The sequence below is a fragment of the Pangasianodon hypophthalmus genome, chromosome 14 (assembly GCF_027358585.1).
Source record: "Pangasianodon hypophthalmus isolate fPanHyp1 chromosome 14, fPanHyp1.pri, whole genome shotgun sequence".
Classification (NCBI taxonomy): Eukaryota; Metazoa; Chordata; class Actinopteri; order Siluriformes; family Pangasiidae; genus Pangasianodon; species Pangasianodon hypophthalmus.
In genome coordinates, this window is record NC_069723.1 from 8,429,658 (window position 1) to 8,448,847 (window position 19,190).

General features: G+C 40.6%; 1 protein-coding gene across 2 annotated transcripts in view; it reads right to left on the reverse strand.

The window, feature by feature from the left end:
- Window positions 1-1,334: 1,334 nt before the first annotated feature.
- sorl1 (sortilin-related receptor, L(DLR class) A repeats containing) overlaps window positions 1,335-19,190 on the reverse strand; it is a 75,785-nt gene continuing 57,929 nt past the window's right edge. For both annotated transcript variants that reach the window (XM_026924164.3, XM_026924163.3), the window contains exons 31-48: window positions 18,977-19,129; window positions 18,695-18,865; window positions 17,641-17,769; window positions 17,383-17,509; window positions 14,331-14,500; window positions 14,117-14,229; window positions 13,192-13,296; window positions 12,396-12,462; window positions 12,068-12,144; window positions 11,873-11,960; window positions 10,657-10,841; window positions 9,126-9,245; window positions 8,866-9,030; window positions 8,579-8,753; window positions 6,406-6,512; window positions 6,107-6,308; window positions 3,761-3,973; window positions 1,335-3,564 (exon numbers count right to left, since the gene is read on the reverse strand). In XM_026924164.3, coding sequence (XP_026779965.2) covers window positions 3,497-3,564; window positions 3,761-3,973; window positions 6,107-6,308; window positions 6,406-6,512; window positions 8,579-8,753; window positions 8,866-9,030; window positions 9,126-9,245; window positions 10,657-10,841; window positions 11,873-11,960; window positions 12,068-12,144; window positions 12,396-12,462; window positions 13,192-13,296; window positions 14,117-14,229; window positions 14,331-14,500; window positions 17,383-17,509; window positions 17,641-17,769; window positions 18,695-18,865; window positions 18,977-19,129 — 2,435 coding nt within the window. In that variant the 3' untranslated portion in view covers window positions 1,335-3,496. The remainder of the gene's footprint in view (window positions 3,565-3,760; window positions 3,974-6,106; window positions 6,309-6,405; window positions 6,513-8,578; window positions 8,754-8,865; window positions 9,031-9,125; window positions 9,246-10,656; window positions 10,842-11,872; window positions 11,961-12,067; window positions 12,145-12,395; window positions 12,463-13,191; window positions 13,297-14,116; window positions 14,230-14,330; window positions 14,501-17,382; window positions 17,510-17,640; window positions 17,770-18,694; window positions 18,866-18,976; window positions 19,130-19,190) is intronic.

A 19,190-nucleotide genomic window follows, 5' to 3' on the forward strand; every position in this document is an offset into this window, starting at 1 on the left:
ACGTTTAATTTTTTGAAGGTCTTATAATTCTGATTACAGTAAATTGCCATAAGATGTCTTTGTATCAATTCAATTTGTGTGCTTACAAATTTTTATACAAAATATATATTACACAATAGGCTACACTGCAGCTAAAGATAATTGACTACAAAGTGAGAGGAGTCTGAAAAACCTAGTAACAATAAGTAAGCTAGAATTTTTTTTTTCTATTCCTGTGAGCATTGGGATTATCTCTATAAAAACCTTTCTAATGAGAGTTTTCACTGCGTGCTGTTACTGAGCTGCTTTTCCCACCTACAGCGAAGCTGCAGCCAGGGAAGGTGAACATGTAGGCACAGCCAAACTCATCAGAGACCTCTGCTGGTTCCTTTAGCTTTGGAGTGTTTTAACAGACGTGGTTCATTTGCATCTGAAGGGGACATGCATAATTAGGTTTTTCTACTAAACAAACAGAAATCTCTCACTGTGAAAGCCTCCAGCCAAAAAAGATAATTATTTGTCAACTCTTTTATGTCTCCTGTTTTAAGTAATTTGGAATACTTTTAGAAAGGTTTATTAGATGGATGTCATGAGGGAGTAGCTTTTTGTCAGATTCAGGCACGCTCACACACGGGCTACCTTTCAGCACAGTTACTGTAGATTTATGTACTTCCCCCTCATAAAGAGTATATGTTACAGGATACAACAGAATCTACTGCGGTCTGTTGATTGACACGTCTCCATCAGTTCGGTTATGGCGACGTGACAACCATCAAGCGTCCTACTCACTACAATCTTACTAACATACTGCCACCATGTCTGGGCTGCGGGTGGGAGTGTGACATGTGAGAATAAATAAAGGCAGGCGAGTTTAAACAAACAGAGCTGGGAACAGGCTGTAGTGGAGGAGGAGGCTGGCCCTCTGTAAACACGTCCAACTGCAGCCCAAAAGCAGCACCACCTCATGAATAAACACAAGGAACATGAGCTGAAACAAATAACAGCTGCATTTCCTCTTATTTATTCTTATCTAGCACCATTTGGCCTATCTTTCTAAATTTGCCATTCACCATGAATGACCCTAGACAGCTTTTCTTTCCCCCCAGACTCCTTGAGGGTAAAGCCTTCAGGCTACATCCCAAACCACGCACTATATGACTAAATAGCATGTCAAAATAGTACACCACTGCAAATAGTATTTTGACATACCATTTGGTAGAGTAGTATACGGTTTGGGACGTAGCCTAGAAATGCTGAGATGAAGCAGCTTTGCACAGTTTATCATTGAAAAGCATACAGAAGCTTTGCAGGGAACTATGGGAAAATAATAATTTAAGCACACGGAGCAAGAGGAGCCAGTTTTAACAGTTTCAACGTGTTTATTTGAGCATAAGTGGTTCTTAAAACACCTCTGACGGTACCTCTTCACAAGATTCATATCCGCAAAACCCTCCACAGGCAAGCAGAATCAAATCCAAACAAGTCTGTGCCGGATGTCATTACTGTGCAGAAGTAAACATCCTATTTCACAAAAACAGTGGGTTTCAACATTGCAAATTTCACACATAGCCACAAAGACTTACTGAGGGATGATGACAAATGTCAAATGTTTGGGGAGGAGGGGGGATTGGTGGCTCAGAATTCAACCTGGTGCTTCAGTGAAACACAATACAGCTGACACTAAGTTGCAGTCATCTTTGTATATTTTGGGCCTTGTTTTTAAGTTTTCATCGACCAGACATGACCACACAATTCAACCTGTTTTTAATAAGGCATATGTGGCAGACTACGGGACTGAAAATCAAACTAGATCACTGGGAATGATACAATTCTGCAAGAGTATCTGTGCAGTCATGTCTACAGCTGAAAGAGAAAACAGTGTAGTCGGGTTACACATTTCACAACACAGTAGAACTTTAAGAAGAAGAGAAATCACAGCTGAGTTATTGTGACTACACAGGGCAGACATGATGTTAATGGATCAATCTGTCCACTCGTACCGACTGTACCTGACTCCAACATGAAAATGAACAGGTCTAAATTCAGGAAAAATAGAGGTGGGCTCTGTATTCAGTGTGATTGTTTTCCACATTAACGCAAAAAAAATACATAGAAACAAAAATACATTCATGAACAAGGCTTGAGAGCAGTACCCGATATCGATGAGATTCAACATGTTTTCCTTGTACCTCTACAAAGCACAGTCTGGCTAACATTATATTATATTATATTCTCTCTGCTTTCTTGTACATTTGGCACAAGATGTGACGATGAAGTCTTGACTGATGTGTAAAGACAAAGCTGCTGCGCTGCATGACTGCCTCAGAGAGAAAAACACACCCTATCCACTTACACAAAGCTGGTAACACTGGTACCATGCCCTAAAACACTCACACACACACACACACACACCTCCCTGAGAACATCAAAAGACTGTTAAAATGACAGCTAATGGGAGCATTGTAACAGTTTCACCATTACTTAAGAAAATAATAAAACAATGTAAAGAGAAATCAGTGCCATTTTGAAAAGTTCCATGTCAAATTTTGGGAAAGCTTTTTTTTTTTTTTAAAGCAGGGGATGGGGGGTGGGATGGGAAGTGGGTGTAGGGACTTGTGTCATCTTTGAAGACCTAAACACTCCCAACACTCTGGTAACAACTAAAGAGATAACCTCCAATCATTCTTCAATGCCTTACAGTGATTCAGCATTATAGCCAGAAAGTTATGTAAAAAAAAAAAAAAAAAAAAAAAAAAAAAAAAAAAAAAAAGAAGAAATAAAGTTTTCTTAAAACACAAGGTGAGTTCACATTTTCCACAAGCACAAGCGATATGTAGACACATTAAAAAGAGAAGCAGATCTGAACATCAAAATGTTAACAATGTACTGTGGGCAAATATACACGTCTACTGACAAAGTGACACAATAAAAGAATATAGAACAATCAATTTCTGTGCAATTCACTGTCAACAGCCTAAGTACCACTTTCCCTTTTTTAAAACTGCCATTCATAGGTCCATTTTTTCATTTGTACATTTATATGTTTTAGGGATTTTTTTTGTTGAGTTTTCTGTTCTTGTGGATAGTTGATAGGTGCTTATTTAGGCTTTTTTAAGCGAATGCAATGCTCCAGTGTGTTTGTGATTTGGTGGGACTGTAGGGTCTTTTCCCTGTCCACTGAGTCCAGCTGACAAACCTCTTCAAAAGCTTGCTTCTGCTCGTTTTTGTTTTCTCCTGCCCACAAAGTCCATCACCCACAAACGATATATTATATATAAAAAAATAAGCTATTGCGCATCCGAAAAAGTGCATCATAGATTTTTTTTTTAAAAAATATCTCTTTTGCTTTGTTTTCTCCTTTCTTTCTTTGAATCCTGAAATCCCAGATGGGGGGGTGGTGTCAGCCGAATGGGGCGGAGGTATACTGCAGGGATACACGTGAAAAAGGAGGAGAGACAAACAGAAGACGAGGGGAGAGTGATTCGGAGGAAAAGGGCATAGTGGCTCGACTATGCGACTATGCTATCACCATGGGAACGTCGTCTGCAAAGCCGCCAATCATGGGGTCATCCTCGTCATCATCGCCTTTTGGAGGAAGAACAAACAAAACATCAGTGATTTGACTGAGTGTAAATAAAAGACAAACCAAATCTGTAAATTTTAAAACTGCGTAAATGTAATGAATGAATTGAACGCTTTCTGTAAGCAGAAAAAGCCCGTAAACCATGACATGTCTTGTGTGTGAGAGAGTGAGTGTAAGTGGAGTGTGTACTGCTCTTACCGAGCTCATCTCCGGAGGAGAAGATGGCTGAGCCAAGGCGTGAGTTGTAGTGGCTGTTGGCGAAGGCGGTGAAGCTGTGCTGCAGGCGGCGGTGGCGCACGTACAGACCCACGAGACCTCCACATACACACAGCAGCAGCACAAACAGCACCGGCACCACCACGGCTGCTGTGTCACCTGAATGGCCTGAATGAGCAGCTGAGTCACTGGGACCTGCAACACACACACACACACACACACAAAATTACTTTGATTAGTTAGCAATGCCTCTATTTGTTTCAATAGAGCTTGTGTCAACAGTATATGTGTACATACAGCATACACAAGCACACACACTCATTACCTTACTACATACAAACACAAGTAAACACATGAAACAAGCAGTAAACAAACAGAGAAATAACTAAACTATATTTAATAAAGAGCTAACTAATAAAGGGCTAACAGTTGGGGTTTTACGTTTACATATGCCTTGCGGAATCTGCAAAATCTTAATAATTAAAAATAAATAAATAAATCAAAGGGATCATAAAAAATGCATTTTGTTTTTTTCTGCCCCGAATAAGCTATTTCACATAACAGATGTTGACCAGATATGAACCAGTTCAAAAGTTTACATACGCTTGATTCTTAATACTGTGTGTTGTAACCTGGATGATCAACGACAGTTGTTATGTTTTGTGATAGTTGTGCATGAGTCCCGTGTTTGTCCTGAGCAGCTAAACTGCCCACAGTTCTTCAGAAAAATCCTCCGGGTCCTGCACATTATTTGGTTTTCCAGCATCTTCTGCGTATTTGACTCCTTTCCAGCAGTGGCTATACGATGTTGAGATCCATCTTTTCACACTTAGGACAACTGATGGACTCGTACACGACTATTACAAAAGGCGCAAACATTCACTGATTCGCAAGAAGGGAACACACTACATTAAGAGCCAGGGGGGTGTAAACTTTTGAATAGGATGATCGGTGTAAATTATTATTTTTAGTCTTCTAGGAAACAAGTAAATATCTTATGAAGGGCAGTACTAAATGAAAAAAATAAGATCTTTACACAAAATAATAACAATTTACACCAATCATCCTGTTGAAAAGTTTACACCCCCCTGCCTCTTAATGTAGCATCAGTGAATGTTTGAACCTTTTGTAATAGTTGGGTATGAATGAAATAATGCATGTGAAATACCTAGGCTTGAATGCCAGATTGCCTTTACCTCATCAAAAAATTCAGAACTGTTTACAGACTTTTAATCGTTCTGTGATTTTTAATCGTTCTGTATCCAGACTTTCTATATTCAGTTGTCTTGCTAATTTGCAAGAAAATAATGCAACAGGAAGGCTGCTTTATTGTAAACAACCTTAGTAAGGTTACTACCTTTAACAAATGAAACGGGTTTATAAAGAAATTCATGTATTATAGTTCTTAATGGTGTAACTGTAACAGAACAAAACAAAAATAATGTCTGTTTTTTTTGTAACTTTATATAACCAACTGGGAGGAGTGTAATTATTTATGAATATAAAACCATCACACGTTAATTACCTGAAAACATCCAATAATATGGGAGATATAAGGCTAACTTTATTTTTAGGAAAGCAGCAGGCTGGAAATCAACTCAAGCAAGTTAAGAGCAGGACAGTTAAAGTTTAAAATGCCATCACAAAACTGGAATATCTAACTTACATAACCCAATAATGAGACAAATAACCCAACTTTGTTCCACGATATGTGTAACCCCCAGTATACCCAATAAAGAACAAAATCTTGGGTTAAAAGAACAACCCAAGATTTTTTATTGTGTGTAAACTCTATGGTATCTTGTCTTAATATTACTGCAGAACAACATTTTTTTTCCCCAAAAGGTTTGCTGAATTCCCAGGTCTGGAAACCAGTGACTTGTTATTCTCTATTTTTCTCACACACTTCGGAAAAGTGACACCCAAGAGCACGCGTCTAATTGATCTAACTGGGTGGATGTTTATGGTCCACATTATTTGTTTTTTGCTCCTGTTTACATAGATATTTTATTCAAGCTGCTGAAATGCGAGAACTTTGCCGCACATGACCAAAAAATAATCAATACATACGAAACAATTTCAGTTGTTTCATATGCATGGCACCTTTTCAAAGTACGCTTCATTGAGATAAACAACCTCAATACAAGCAACTCATGATCAATTTCATACACAAAAAACACAAAAATGACGTGTCTCCTGCCTGTTTGTCTCTTACTAATCTCAGTCTGAAGTTCCCCAGTTTTTTATCCGAAAGCCTACCTCATTGCACACAATACTAAAGAGCAGCAAGATGAGGGATGGTGTGTTTGTGTGTGAGAGAGTGTATACCTGCTCCTGCACTCCCCAGCTCGTCGTACAGCAACACCGCAGCTTCACCACAGAGTTGGCCGTTCACCAAGCAGCGAGCGCGCACTGAGAATGTGTAGTTGTGGCCCACCAGCAGATTACTGATCCTGAAGAAGGTCTCTGTGGTGTTTCCCAGCAATGTGGTGGAGTTACTTACACTGTCATACACAGATACTTCGTAGCCCTGTGGATCACAGACACAGAAAGACTATTAGCACTGCAGGAATGACGAGTCTGTATGGAGGTAGTGGGGTGTGTGACTGGGGGGTGAGGGTTCGTACACGACTCTCATTGAAACTCCGCTCCTTGACAGCCAAGCTCTTCCAAAACAGGAACACATGGTCTTGCTCGGTAAGGATCTTGAGAGCTTCAGGTGCAGGTAGAGGAACTGTAGGAGAGACAGACAGCAGATGAAACATCAGTTATAACAGCAGCCTACATTACTTTTACTGTTGCAGCCAAATGATTTAGTTTCCACTACCAGGCTGGCTTAAACAATAAGCATTAGGTACCGTGCACCCACAGATAGGATGTACTTTTATAGTAACCGAAAGGATGCAACACCAGATATGTCACATCGGTAAAACCTCAAAAGGACCTGCGGGCCGTTCTCACACTCACTCTCTGGTCTGACCCTCTCACAGATGGACCTCAAAGAAAGGAAATCTCACCTCTCTCAGGCTGCTCACTGCATGACATGGCACCAAAGAGAGAACACAGCTCTCATCAGCGGTCTTGCTGCGAAGACGAATCCCACCCAGCAGTATCTCATTTGTTTGGCTACCGGTTTGGTCAGACCGCCATGAGTGATCAGCTTGACTGAATTGCATCACCTAGATCTGATCCATGTATGCATGAAAACATGGTTCTAAACACACCGCACCACCAGTTCTTCAGAGACGGACCATCACAGATCCATCCACCAACCTATGCAAGTGGACACCTCATCTCAATGCATCGCTCTACCATTCATTCAAAGGACGAGGATCTTAAGGCTGCGTTTCTCTTATATGTGCTATGAATTAAAGAACTCAAAGTAAAATTGTGTACATTTGGGCAAGAAAACTCAGTATTGTTTACAATTGCTGTGCATAGCTTTAACTGCTCAGTAAGAACGTGCACACTTATACGTGAGCTCTAGGGCAGAGCGTTCGATTGTTCACGCACACATGCATGCACCCACTCATTACACACAGACACAGACACACAACTATCTTTCTCCATTCATTCTCACACACATTCTTTTCCTATGTAGCCGATTAGTGTTTCTTCTTCTAACTGTGTATTCAGTAAATTTAGTTTTTTATTTTACTGCCTTGTCTTGGTTATTACTTTGATATTCAGAACTAACCCTTCAGTAGCCAAGCCACTGATTATTTCTCTCAGCTGAAAATTGACATTCTAATAATTTTGACTTGAATCTGCAAATTTAATTTCTAATTATACTTCAAAATGATGTGATAAAATATTTAATGAGATTAATTGTCTAATGAGACTTATTATTTTTTGAGATTAATAAAATTTACAGCGAAGCACCTACACTTTCTGGTGCTTCCTGTGTAAATAGACCCATTTCCCTTACGCTAAGTTGGGTCTGATAGTCATGGAGCCTCTGCAGCAGAAGGTCTGCCAAGAGATTGACAGCTGATGTTGAAGTTGTGTCAAGTTCTAATAGATTTTCAGACCTGGCTACCTGTGGTGACTGTAATTAATAATTAGACACTACAGTATATTGAGATTTAATGTTGGGCATGAGAGTTATGTTGTCCTATAATGGCCTATAATGGCTCTGCTGGGCTCTAATGTGCATTTAAGAGCTGCATTGGTATATAATAGGCATTGAGAGTTGTCTCATGACTGTTAAGAGGCATCCTGGGTTCTAAGAGGAACTGAGAGCTGTGTTGAGTTATAATGGGTTCTGAGGGCCACACTGGGCTCTATCAGCCATCGAGTGGTGTGTTGGGCTCTGTCTGGCAATGATAGCCAGTTGGGTGTTTATAGGCTTTCAGAGGCATGTTAGGTGCTAATGGGTATTGAGAGGCATGTTGGGCTCTAATGGGCATTGAGAGGCATGCTGGGTTCCTCTCAGTGCCCGTTGGAGGCATGATGGGTTCTAATGGGCCGTGAGAGGCATGTTGGGTTTTAATAGGCATTAAGAGCCACACTGGGCTCTAATGGGCATTGAGAGACATTGTGAGCTTTAATAGTTATTAAGAGACAAGCTGGGCTCATATGGGCGTTGAGAGGTATGTTCAGCTCTTATGGACATTGAAAGGCATGCTGGGCTCTTACGGGCATTAAGTGGCACGTGGAGCTCCAAGAGGCACTGAGACTCTAAGCTAGAATGGCTATTGAGAGCCAGATGGGTTCTGTTTTTTATTGAGAGCTATGTTGGGTCCTAACTGGCTGAATGAGGGCTGTGTTGGGTTTTGAGGGTTGTTGTGTGTTGGGTACCTGTGTTAAGAGTGTAGCTGGCCTCCTTGGTCATGTTGCGAAGGCGGACGGTGATACTGTAGCGACCACCAGGCTCCAGTCCCTTGAGGCTGTACTCCACTGTGTTGTTCTGAGTGGTGATTTTATAATCACGCTCCGTCTTCCGTACTGTGTCCCTCAAATGCACTACATATGTCTGCAAACAAACCACACACCCAGCTATGATGCTAATGACCAGCATGCATTTAGTTCACTTCACTGTCAAAAATGATAGACCAATGGAGTGAAATGTGTATTTATATTCTTACCAGAGGAGAGCTGGGGGAGTCATACGGTGGCTGCCATTTCAGTGTAGCCTGTGTTTTATCTACTTGGACTTTATGCAGGTTGCGTGGAGGAAGCCTTTCATTAGGGATCATCTTCACTACAGCTGATTCGGACGGAGGGCCCAGATACGGTGAGATCACCCGCACCTGCAAAACAAACACTACTCAGCACCTTCTGTACATACGACATGCTATTTCAAACTTGCCTAAACTCCAAAGTGAGGGTAAGGGTACTCTCTTACAAGGAAGAGATACTGCTCATCGCTCTCCACGGTGACGGTTATGCTGGTGCTGGTGCTGTTCACACTGCGTGGCCGGCGGTAAAGATCCAGGAAGGAGGTGGCATAGAACACACCATATATCTACACACATACACATATACACAGTCATTACTACATATAGCTGCTTGGAATTCAGGGAAAACCTTTCACATGGTGAAATTTTGACATTTTCTAATATATATACAGTTCCTAAAAATATGATTGTCATATATATTTATGTAAAGTTGAGGAGTTAAAGAATGTTGGACAAAACCTGATTTATCTAGGCTTTTTTTGGATCTTTGCCAGAATCTGACAGGTTTTCCCACGCCACCACACATATATCATTCTACTGCACTGGGTTTTCTTTTATGTTGTCGTGGTAACTAGCTCAAAATATCTTCCCGGCCAAATAAAAAAAGCAGTGGCCTCAGCAGGAAGAGATGTGCTTGCTTTTGGAGGCGAGCTCTTAGGAAAATAATTCCCCCGTTCTTTCAAAGGCCGAACCTAGGACTTGTTATAGAGATATCTTTAGATATATTGGCTGTTTTATCGAGTGGCGATTATCCTAATAAATAGTTGAAGGGATAATAAAACAACAGGAAGAAATATAAACATATATCTTTCTTCTGGTCTATTTCTAATCCTGACTTTGTTTTGACTTTGTTTTTAATTCTGATTCTTTTAGGGCCATCATGTGACATAAAAGAAAAGCCCAAGCCAGTGCTGGGCAGCAGCTAATCACAATCCTCAGCAATGGCTACGTTTACATGGCTTAATCTGAAAATATAAATTTGATCAGGGATATACTGTTTCCCTGTTTGAATATCACATGTAAAAAATGTGAAATCTACATATAAGCAACAGAAAATCAGTTTATTTAGCTTAACCTGTAAAAAACACCGTTTCTATAGCTTCAGTGCTCTTCCTTTCTGTTTTATTAGGCATGTAGAAGTCTGAAGACGTGCAAAATCTGTGAACTTTGGACAACCCCGCGGCTTCTCACTTTTGTGCTGCTCTCATTGCTGTGCTTAGTGCGATGAAAAACAGCATCTCATAAAAGATAAGGTTTTGAAACTGAGGATTATGCAAAAGCTGCTTTATGTGAATCACCTCATACCTCATACATTTTCTTTTTGCCAATATATGGAAAGCTCAGAAACAATCTCTATAAGCTCCATGTGACAGAGAGAATTTGTGTTGCTTATATTCTCATTCGACATTTCTATAAAATATTTGGCTCTAAGCAACACCACTAAGCTTTGTTTGTGCATGTGCGTGGGTTTGTTTTTTAGATCTTGTTGGAGACCAAATGTCCCCACAAGGATAGGAATATCGGATTGCTTTGCTATTTGCTTTTTTAGCTTTTATTTAAAAAAAAAAAAAACTGAAGAGTTAAAGAGTTTCCTTTTGGTTACTGAGGTTAAGGTTAGATTTAGGTCTAGCATAGCATTAATAATTATGTCAATGGAAGGTCCTCACAAGGACTGTGTGTGTGTGTGTGTGTGTGTACCTGTGCCTGGGGTCCAGTCCAGCTGCAGTCCACAGCGGTTTGATTGAGTGCCCGGGCTTTGAGCAGTGGTTGTGCTGGCTGTGTTCCTACCGTCTCTAGACGTGACAGGGCAGTGGGACTGTCTCCATCAGTGGTATGTGCCCACACTGCCACCTCATACACCGTCCCCGCTGTCAGATTAGTGGCTGTTTGCCAAGGAGGAATGCATTAATATATACACTAAGATCTAAAAGAGTTCATTTGACTTCATTCATTCGTTCATTTTATCTTCAGTGGTCAGGGTTGTAGAGGATCTGAACCTATCCCAGGAACACTGAGCGTGAGGTGGGAATACATCCTGAAAGGGATGCCAGTTTTTCACAGGGCAACATACACACACATTCATACACTCATTCACAGCTAGGGGCAATTTTTAGCATGGCCGACCAACCCACCGGCATTTTTGGAAAACGGATGGCAACCCACACAAACACAGGGAGAACGTGAAACTCTGCACAGACAGTACCCCGAGCTCAGGATAGACCCGAAGACCCTGGAGGCAGCAATGATAACCGCTGCACCACCGTGCTACCCTCATTTGCTTCATTTATTCAAAAGTATATTTTCATTTAAATTGTAACACAAGCAGGCTCAGGAAACAGTGGTTATTTTTGTCATCTCTTAACGACTAAGACCAATATAGACGCACTTAATATGCTCCTTTATAGCCTAGAGACCCCTGCCATGCACAGTTTCTCCTCCTCCAAACACACTTGACTGCGCTCATGTAAGGCTTGATTAGTTGCAGGACAGTGGAACCGGAAGACTGAAGATGAACCACTGCTCTATGTGCAATGCATTACAGTCATTAGTGCTTTCAGTAAGTAATGAGTTCTTCTATTAGTCAAGACTTATGTAGTCTTGTTTAAGGAATATACACTCATTCATTCGTCTTCAGTAATCACTTTATCCTGCTCAGGGTCACGGAGGATCCGGAGCCTATACCAGGAACACTGGACATTACAGCCTGGATGGGACACAGTGCACCATACAGACACTCACACACTCACACACTCACACACACCGAGGGGAAATTTAAAGTCATGAGTACACCCACTGGCATGTTTTTTGGGAGGTGGGAGGAAATTGGAGAACCAAGAAGCAATCTATACCCTATACAGTGTACCTGTTGGAGTCACTATTAGCATTAAGGTTATTCTAAGAATATTGGTTGTACCTGTAAGAGTATTTGAGACACTGAAGTTCCTGTATTCTTTCACATGCTTGTCGAAAACCCAAGACAGCACCACCACATAGTGTTTAGCCTGGAAAACAACACAGACGGAGGTCACAGAGGACATACACAAAATGGTCGAATAGTGTAGATACAAGGTGAGTGTATCCGGTAAATCACGCATGCATGCCTGCTCACCTTGTAGTCAGAGCTGATGGCCAGTTTCACTGTGTCTTCCGTGATGCTTGTAATCTTTGTAACCGGGGGAGCCAAAGCTACAATTAAAAGGAACAAAAGTACAAACTATTTTCACTCTAAGCATAAGCATTCACTCAACAAGCAGCCAGCAACATGTCTGCTTTGTTTATTTCAGCTATTTTAAAACAGATGTTAACCAAAGTGAGGTCAAATTAATTCAAGTTGAAAATAACATAAGAGAATAGACGGAGTATTTTAAACTTCTATTATTATATTATTATTACTGGCCTAGAAAGAAGTTTACAAGTTATAAACTGCAGTAGATTACCTTTCTGAGGGATGATGGATTTAATCTCTGTCCAGTTGCCCACCCCTCTGCTGGTGACTGCAGCAACCTGAGAGAGAGAGAAAGAGAGAGATAGAGAGAGAGTGAGATGCTGTAGCTAAATCTTTATTGTAGTAATGTACTAATGCTGCGTTCGTGGTGCCAGGTAAGTGGGAAATTGCAAGTTGTGATAATGTCATTTCCCACACGCTGGACGTGTGAAATGGAAGAAGATAAATAAATAAATAAATAAATAAATAAACACAACATGGACACCTCATCGAAGGTGTGTCTTTTGTTTGCATGTGAAGCTCATAAAAAGCTATATTAAGCACACTTTTACAGTTACAGGCCTGAGTGCCTATTGGTACAGTTCTACTGTAGCCAACGTTAAACATTCATGCAACGGTTTGGACTGAAATTGCAGCACAGCGGACAACAGCGAGTAACTTTAGCAACAAACTAGCAGGTTAATGTTAGTATGTTCAATGGTATAGATTTAACCAAGTACTGTGTCTGTATATGAACTGATCTAAAGCCAATACTGCTATAAACTCTTTCAAAAGTAGAGAAGTGGCACTTTAACCGTTCGCAGTGTGTGCGGCCATGTTGATCTGACATCACTCTGTAAACAGGGAACTGGTAATTGAGAAGTCTACCCCAAGCTGACGAGGTTAAATTTCATACCGAGCAGGTGTTTTCTGTGGCTTTTACCGGTTGTAGGCGGGGAATTACAAGTTGCAACTTCACCTCAAACGCAGCATCATTTTTAAATCTTGAGCACTGAGTTGAGTCTCACCCTGAACCTGTAGAGGGTGCTGGGCTGCAGGCTCTTAACCTCAGTACTGGTGCTAGTACTTCTCTGAGAAAACCACTCTGAACTGCCCTTCTCGCTGTACTCCACCTGGTCATCACACACAAACACACACACACACACACACACACACAGTGTTAACTCCCAAATTAGCATTTCCATTCTGTTCATCAGTTTTGAGATAAAGGTATATACTCAAGTGTTTTTACAACCTCCATCCATCACATTTGTAGATTATATGAAAGTACTACATACAAGAAGAAAGAAAAGATAAATAATTCAATAAGCCGTGCAAAACACATTTTTGTTGAACACTTGAATAAATTCTTCAGTGAAAGGTATTTGTAAATTAAGCTTTAAATCTGTATAATTCATTCTTTCACACTAGCATTTTAAGAGGGACAATTCTTACAACACAGCTGTCATAAGATGGCCAACGTGTGGTGGGAAATAACTGATTTTAACACAAAAAGTAGAGACGAAAATTGAGAATTCATTTTCTCCCCAGCGAAAACAAGGAAACCCATTAAATCCATCATAAATCACTTTTACAAAAAGATCAACAATTACCCAGTATAAATAATATACAATAAGTTAAGCTAACGTCACCAAATATAAATATAAACTGTTTACTGTGTATAAATAGATACAGTTAAGGAAACACAGAGACCGCTAAACTTGCAGAAAGTGCAAGTTTTTTTAAACTTATACAAGTTAAAAAATAAGTGATTGTCGACTCAACAAGTTTTTCCTCTCAGTACAAGGAAACAAGCAGATTTTTTTGTGTTTTTTTCTGCTTTCTTTAAGCAGTGAAACATCTTCAGACTACAGCTAGCTTGATTTATTACTCTCAGAGCAAAAGTAACAGTATTAAGGCCAAAGGACAATGTGAACGAGGAAGGAAACTCACGATGTACTCTCTGATGAAGCCATGAGCATTCGCTGGAGGACTCCAGGAGCACAGCACCGTGCCGTCCTCTGCGTTATCACAGCTTAGCTGCAAAGCCTGAGGAGGATCAGGTACTGAAACACACAAACACACACACACCAGTCAGAAGTCATACTTCATTCCGCGTCCACACAGGCAGTGTGATGGTGAGGTGTGTTTTGCGAGTGTCACTCACAGCCCTCGGGCGTCCGCAGAGTGAGCACCTCGTTGGTCTTGTGCTGCTTGCTGAGGCACTGCGTCACCACTTTCACCTGATAGGTGGTGTCTGGCCTCAGCACACTCAGTGTGTAGCTGCCCTTGTTGCTGTGTGTGTCCATGATGGTCCACTGCTGAGCCCCTACCAGCCTGGGACAGAAAAAAACAGCACAGGTGAGTGATTCAGGCCCTGACATACCCATAATCATACACCAGTGAAGACCTACTGCCAAACAAGGCAACAATCATCTACTATTGTTTTGTGAAAAAAATAATCCTGTAAGAATGATGGTGAAACGAAATGACATGCCATTGTCTAAAAAATAATAATAATAAAAACATAAAAAGCTTATGTGCTAATTCACTTACTAGTATTTGAAATGGGAAGCCACCTACTAGCATCTATAGTAGCAATTTTGACTTCTCGCGAATTCTTGAATCTGATTGGTCAGAAGGTGTTGATTCATTTTCTATAACTGCAGCTCTGACAATAGTGTCAACTATAATTCAAATCACAGGTTTATACTAATTAATTCTAATATGCGATCATTTCTGTAGTAAGCTCTCATTTCACAGGGCGACACTCCACAATAATAGAAGTTTAATATATGGGTTTAAAAAAAAAAGTGTCACTTAACAAAGAAAAATGTATAATATTTGATACGGTGAAGCTTTCTGGGAGATGTGTATTTAGGATTTATGGAAGGAGTTTTGCGTATCTGTAACAGTCAATAAATTTTCCTCCATAGGAAAATCTTCAGGATATTGAGGTTTCTGTATTTTTCAGTAACATGACAAGGTGTGTTTTTCTGTCTTGATAACTTAAGAGAGAGAGCGAATAAAAAGAGAGGTTGGTGATGGAACGACTCGTTCATAGCCTCTATAACTTAAGTGATAACAATTCGAAAATGTACCTATAAACTGTTAAAAGTCAAATGTGTCATTTTTAAATTAAAAAAATGTCATCATGGACAAATTGCTGTGACACGTACGATTTAATGCAGTGACTATTTTAACATTAAACATTCACAGCTGTGCAAAAATAGTTTAAAGGTTTGCTCAGCTTATTCAGTGTCAACTACAGCACAAGAGCAGAAGATGAGGAATGTGATCCATGTCTCCACTTCCACACCAAAGTGCTTCTCTTTCTGTGGTTTCAACCATTCAGCCAATCTCTTTCCCCAGCCTCTGATTCTGATTTTAACGTTTTCAGCTTGTGCTTGTGGCCCCTGACTGACCTGACTAATCAAATACAGGTGAATGTTGTCATATTATTTTGGGTCTGTAAAACTCAGAGTGAGTGACTTCATAAACAAGGCTAGCAAGCTGATGTGCCCGTAATGCTGATACCTTTAAAACAGTCTTTCTGTAAATCATCATCATCATCATCATTCGTGAATTAACAATAGGCCTAAGCTGGAGTCTTCATCAAAGCTGGTCACATATTGATCAAAGGCTACTAAATCAAATCATATTGTATTGTTTCTTAACAGATTCAGTGGCATCGTCAAATATGGAATTCTTGCCTTATGAATCGTATCGTATCATATCATATCGTATCACAGCAGATTCAGTGGCATCGTCAGATATTGCATTGATATTTTATTGTGTCGTGTGGAAGCTTGTTGCCATTAACAATGGCAAAATATTAAGCTTTTAATGGTCTTAACAACAAATCAGTGGTCAGGAAATTAGCAAGAATTAAACAAATAGATAAAGGAAGTTAGTATGGGATAGCGTTTTCATTTTATTTCTTTAAATGTCAAGCCTTGTGGCCCTTGATGGGCTTCATCAGGTGTGGCAGAAAACGAAATAATGACTAATCTTTTGAGGAAAAAACATCCTAGAAGATATTTTTGGAAAAATTTGTACACCCAGACATATGTTGGTTTGAATTTTACATCAAACATTTTAATCATTATCATGATTTTACCTTTGCGTTCAAGAAGACTATATAAACGTGAATTCCCTGTTTCTAGCTTTTCCCCAAACTGTTCACTGCAGCAAAAGGAAACGAGTAAACGGTGGTACAGGAGCTCTCAGGAGTGCATTTGTTTAATTCTTGATCATTTCCTGACCATTGATTTGTTGTTAAGATCATTAAAAGCTTAATATTTTGCCATATTTGGCCTTGGCCCATTTTTTTGCCCAAGAGTATACAAGCATAATGTTGAAAATAAAAAAGTAAACAAACCTACATTTTCTCACGCCAGAGTATAGAACAGACAACAACTAAATATATTTCAACATATACGCCATTAAAGGTCCATTGTGCTTCAGCTGTCATCTAGTCACTTTATACCTTATTTATCATAGTACAATATTTTGTTTTGTTTACAGCACTCAATTTTTTTCTCTCTTTTCCTCACTTAATTTTATTGTATCTTGTATTTTGATTCATGTACTCTGTTGTACTTTCATTTCATGCATACATGTCTTGTGCAAACAATAAATAATCTTGACTTGACTCTTAGAAACAGATTACAATTTAAATGGATTTGTCTAAAAGGAGGCTAAAAAGCAATTTTGCTTACTATAAGTGATTTTGGCTAAATGTAATCTGTCAGCCAAATCCATGGAGTATATTATATGTAATGAATACATCTAGCTGTCAGATGACACAGCAAAATGACACTTCATGATGTGAGTTTTGAAGTGCAGCGGATATGCCAGTTATAGCCAGCAGATGTCGCCAAAATATGCGTCAATGACATTAATGGGGTTCTCAAAGTTTTTGGGACTCATTTAACAGTAAAATCAATTTCACAGACTCCCTCAGTACAGATTTATGACCATAATCCAACTATACAAATACTGTGGTTATTATATAAATGTCTACAATCATAATTTGGATATTTCTGAGAGCCACAGAGCTTTTCATTCCTGAACATTCGAGCGACGGAGCACACAGGGTCCCTGGACCACATTTTGAGAACCACTGGACTAATTCCTACGTCTTTGTACACGGACTCACAGGGAAACATGGTACATTGTGGGTTATACATGTGAAGTGTAAGATGATGGATGCATACCTGTAATAGATGAGGAAGGAGCAGGAGGAGGCAGGCATGTTTTTGGGCCGGGACCAGGTGAGTGTGACGGTGCCGGAGAAGTCCGCGTGCCACTGCAGGTTCTGGACTTTATACACCAGCTGGTCGGCTGACGAGCAGAAACACAATACAGGATTTAAACAAGCTGGAACTACAACAAGACCAAACTTGTGAACGTGGTTTCTAGGGGTAGACATGAGTGTGTTTGACGGGAAAAATGTGATGCTCAGCGTCTCTCACCGGTGCAGTTGTCCTCGTCACTGTGGTCTGAGCAGTCTAAGAAGCCATCACACCTTTCACTCTCCAGTACACATGCCTCCCGGTCAGCACACAGTGTCCCATTCACACACACCAGAGGCTCACGCGTAGCTACACAGAGGGCAGAAAGATCCACACAGGGAGGATTTATATAAAAAAGGAAAGTTTAGGTCTCCTAAGTTTTAGAACTTCCGAATGGCGCAACAGAAAAACGTCATTCGGAGATCGATAGGTCGAATCCCGATGATGTCATAGCCATCTGCAGCCAGGAGACCAAGAGAGCAAAACTGGCCATGTTCTCAGGGAGGGAGGGAGGGATGGCATACTTTCTCCCCTATCAATCACAGCAACACTAGCCAATCATGAGTGTCTGTGAGCATGTGTCGTGCATGCAGAAGCGGGCGGACGGTGCTTTCCTCCGAGTGTATTACGCCACCCACTGACGTTACAGGAGCAGCAGTTTCAAAAAATTCAGTTGGCTGGCTTCATGTGCCTCGGAGGAAGCATGTGAAAGACCTCGCCCTCCCTGACTGGCAGCTGTCATGTGATAGGGGAGAGATGCATGATGGGTAGGAATTGGCTATGACTAAATTAGGGATTTGTCAACACTAACAGTTTTATAATTAAGGAAAGACATGTATTTTCTATTCATGGATAGTTAGGTTGGATGCTGTGGGACATTCGCGATAAAAAAGTGTTATCCTGTTGTCACTTACGTTATAGCAGCTATAAACAGCCATTCCCTCACCAGTCTCGCTTCAAGTTCATAAAAAAAAATGCAGTTTTTCATGTTAAAGAAATACTCTAAAGAATCTCCCATGTTGGAAAACTTAAAAGAAGAGGAGACTCCTTCCAAAAATGCTAAATAAATGTCTCCTTACAGACCGTCACCATACAAAACTACACCTTATACCTAACTCCATTAACAGTTACACAGGTTTTTTTTAATCAGTTTATGTAGAGTATACACCACACAAGTTCCTGTGCAAGTTGTTACTATAGAAACAATTGTGTGGTTGCGAAGGTGGACACTTACGACAGCCAGACTCGTCCGAGTTGTCTTGGCAGTTGCGGTGGCCATCGCAACGCTGCCATTCCGGGATGCATGTGGGTGGCTTATGACACAGGAACTGCCCTCTGAAACAACGGCCAGTCGGGTCAGGGGCATGAGTGGGCACGGGCATCTGAGTCACTGAGCTGTTGGAGGCTAACACACACACACACACACACAGAATAAGACATATAGGCAGAGATGATGAGGTATGAGTGGGGGAGGGTGTTTTCGTGGGCAGGTTGGGGGGGGAGTTTACACCTCTACCTGTGGGGCAGCCCACTTCATCACTGCCATCAGGGCAATCAGCATAGCCATCACACACCCAGTTATTCACTATACACGCTCCAGAGCCGCAGTGGAAACGGTTAGGGGCACATGTGGCAGGGCCCGGGGCAGGAGTATGAGGAGAGAGTCCGTCTAGAAGCACACACAAACACACATTAATTATAATAACACATTATTAATAATAACAAAGATT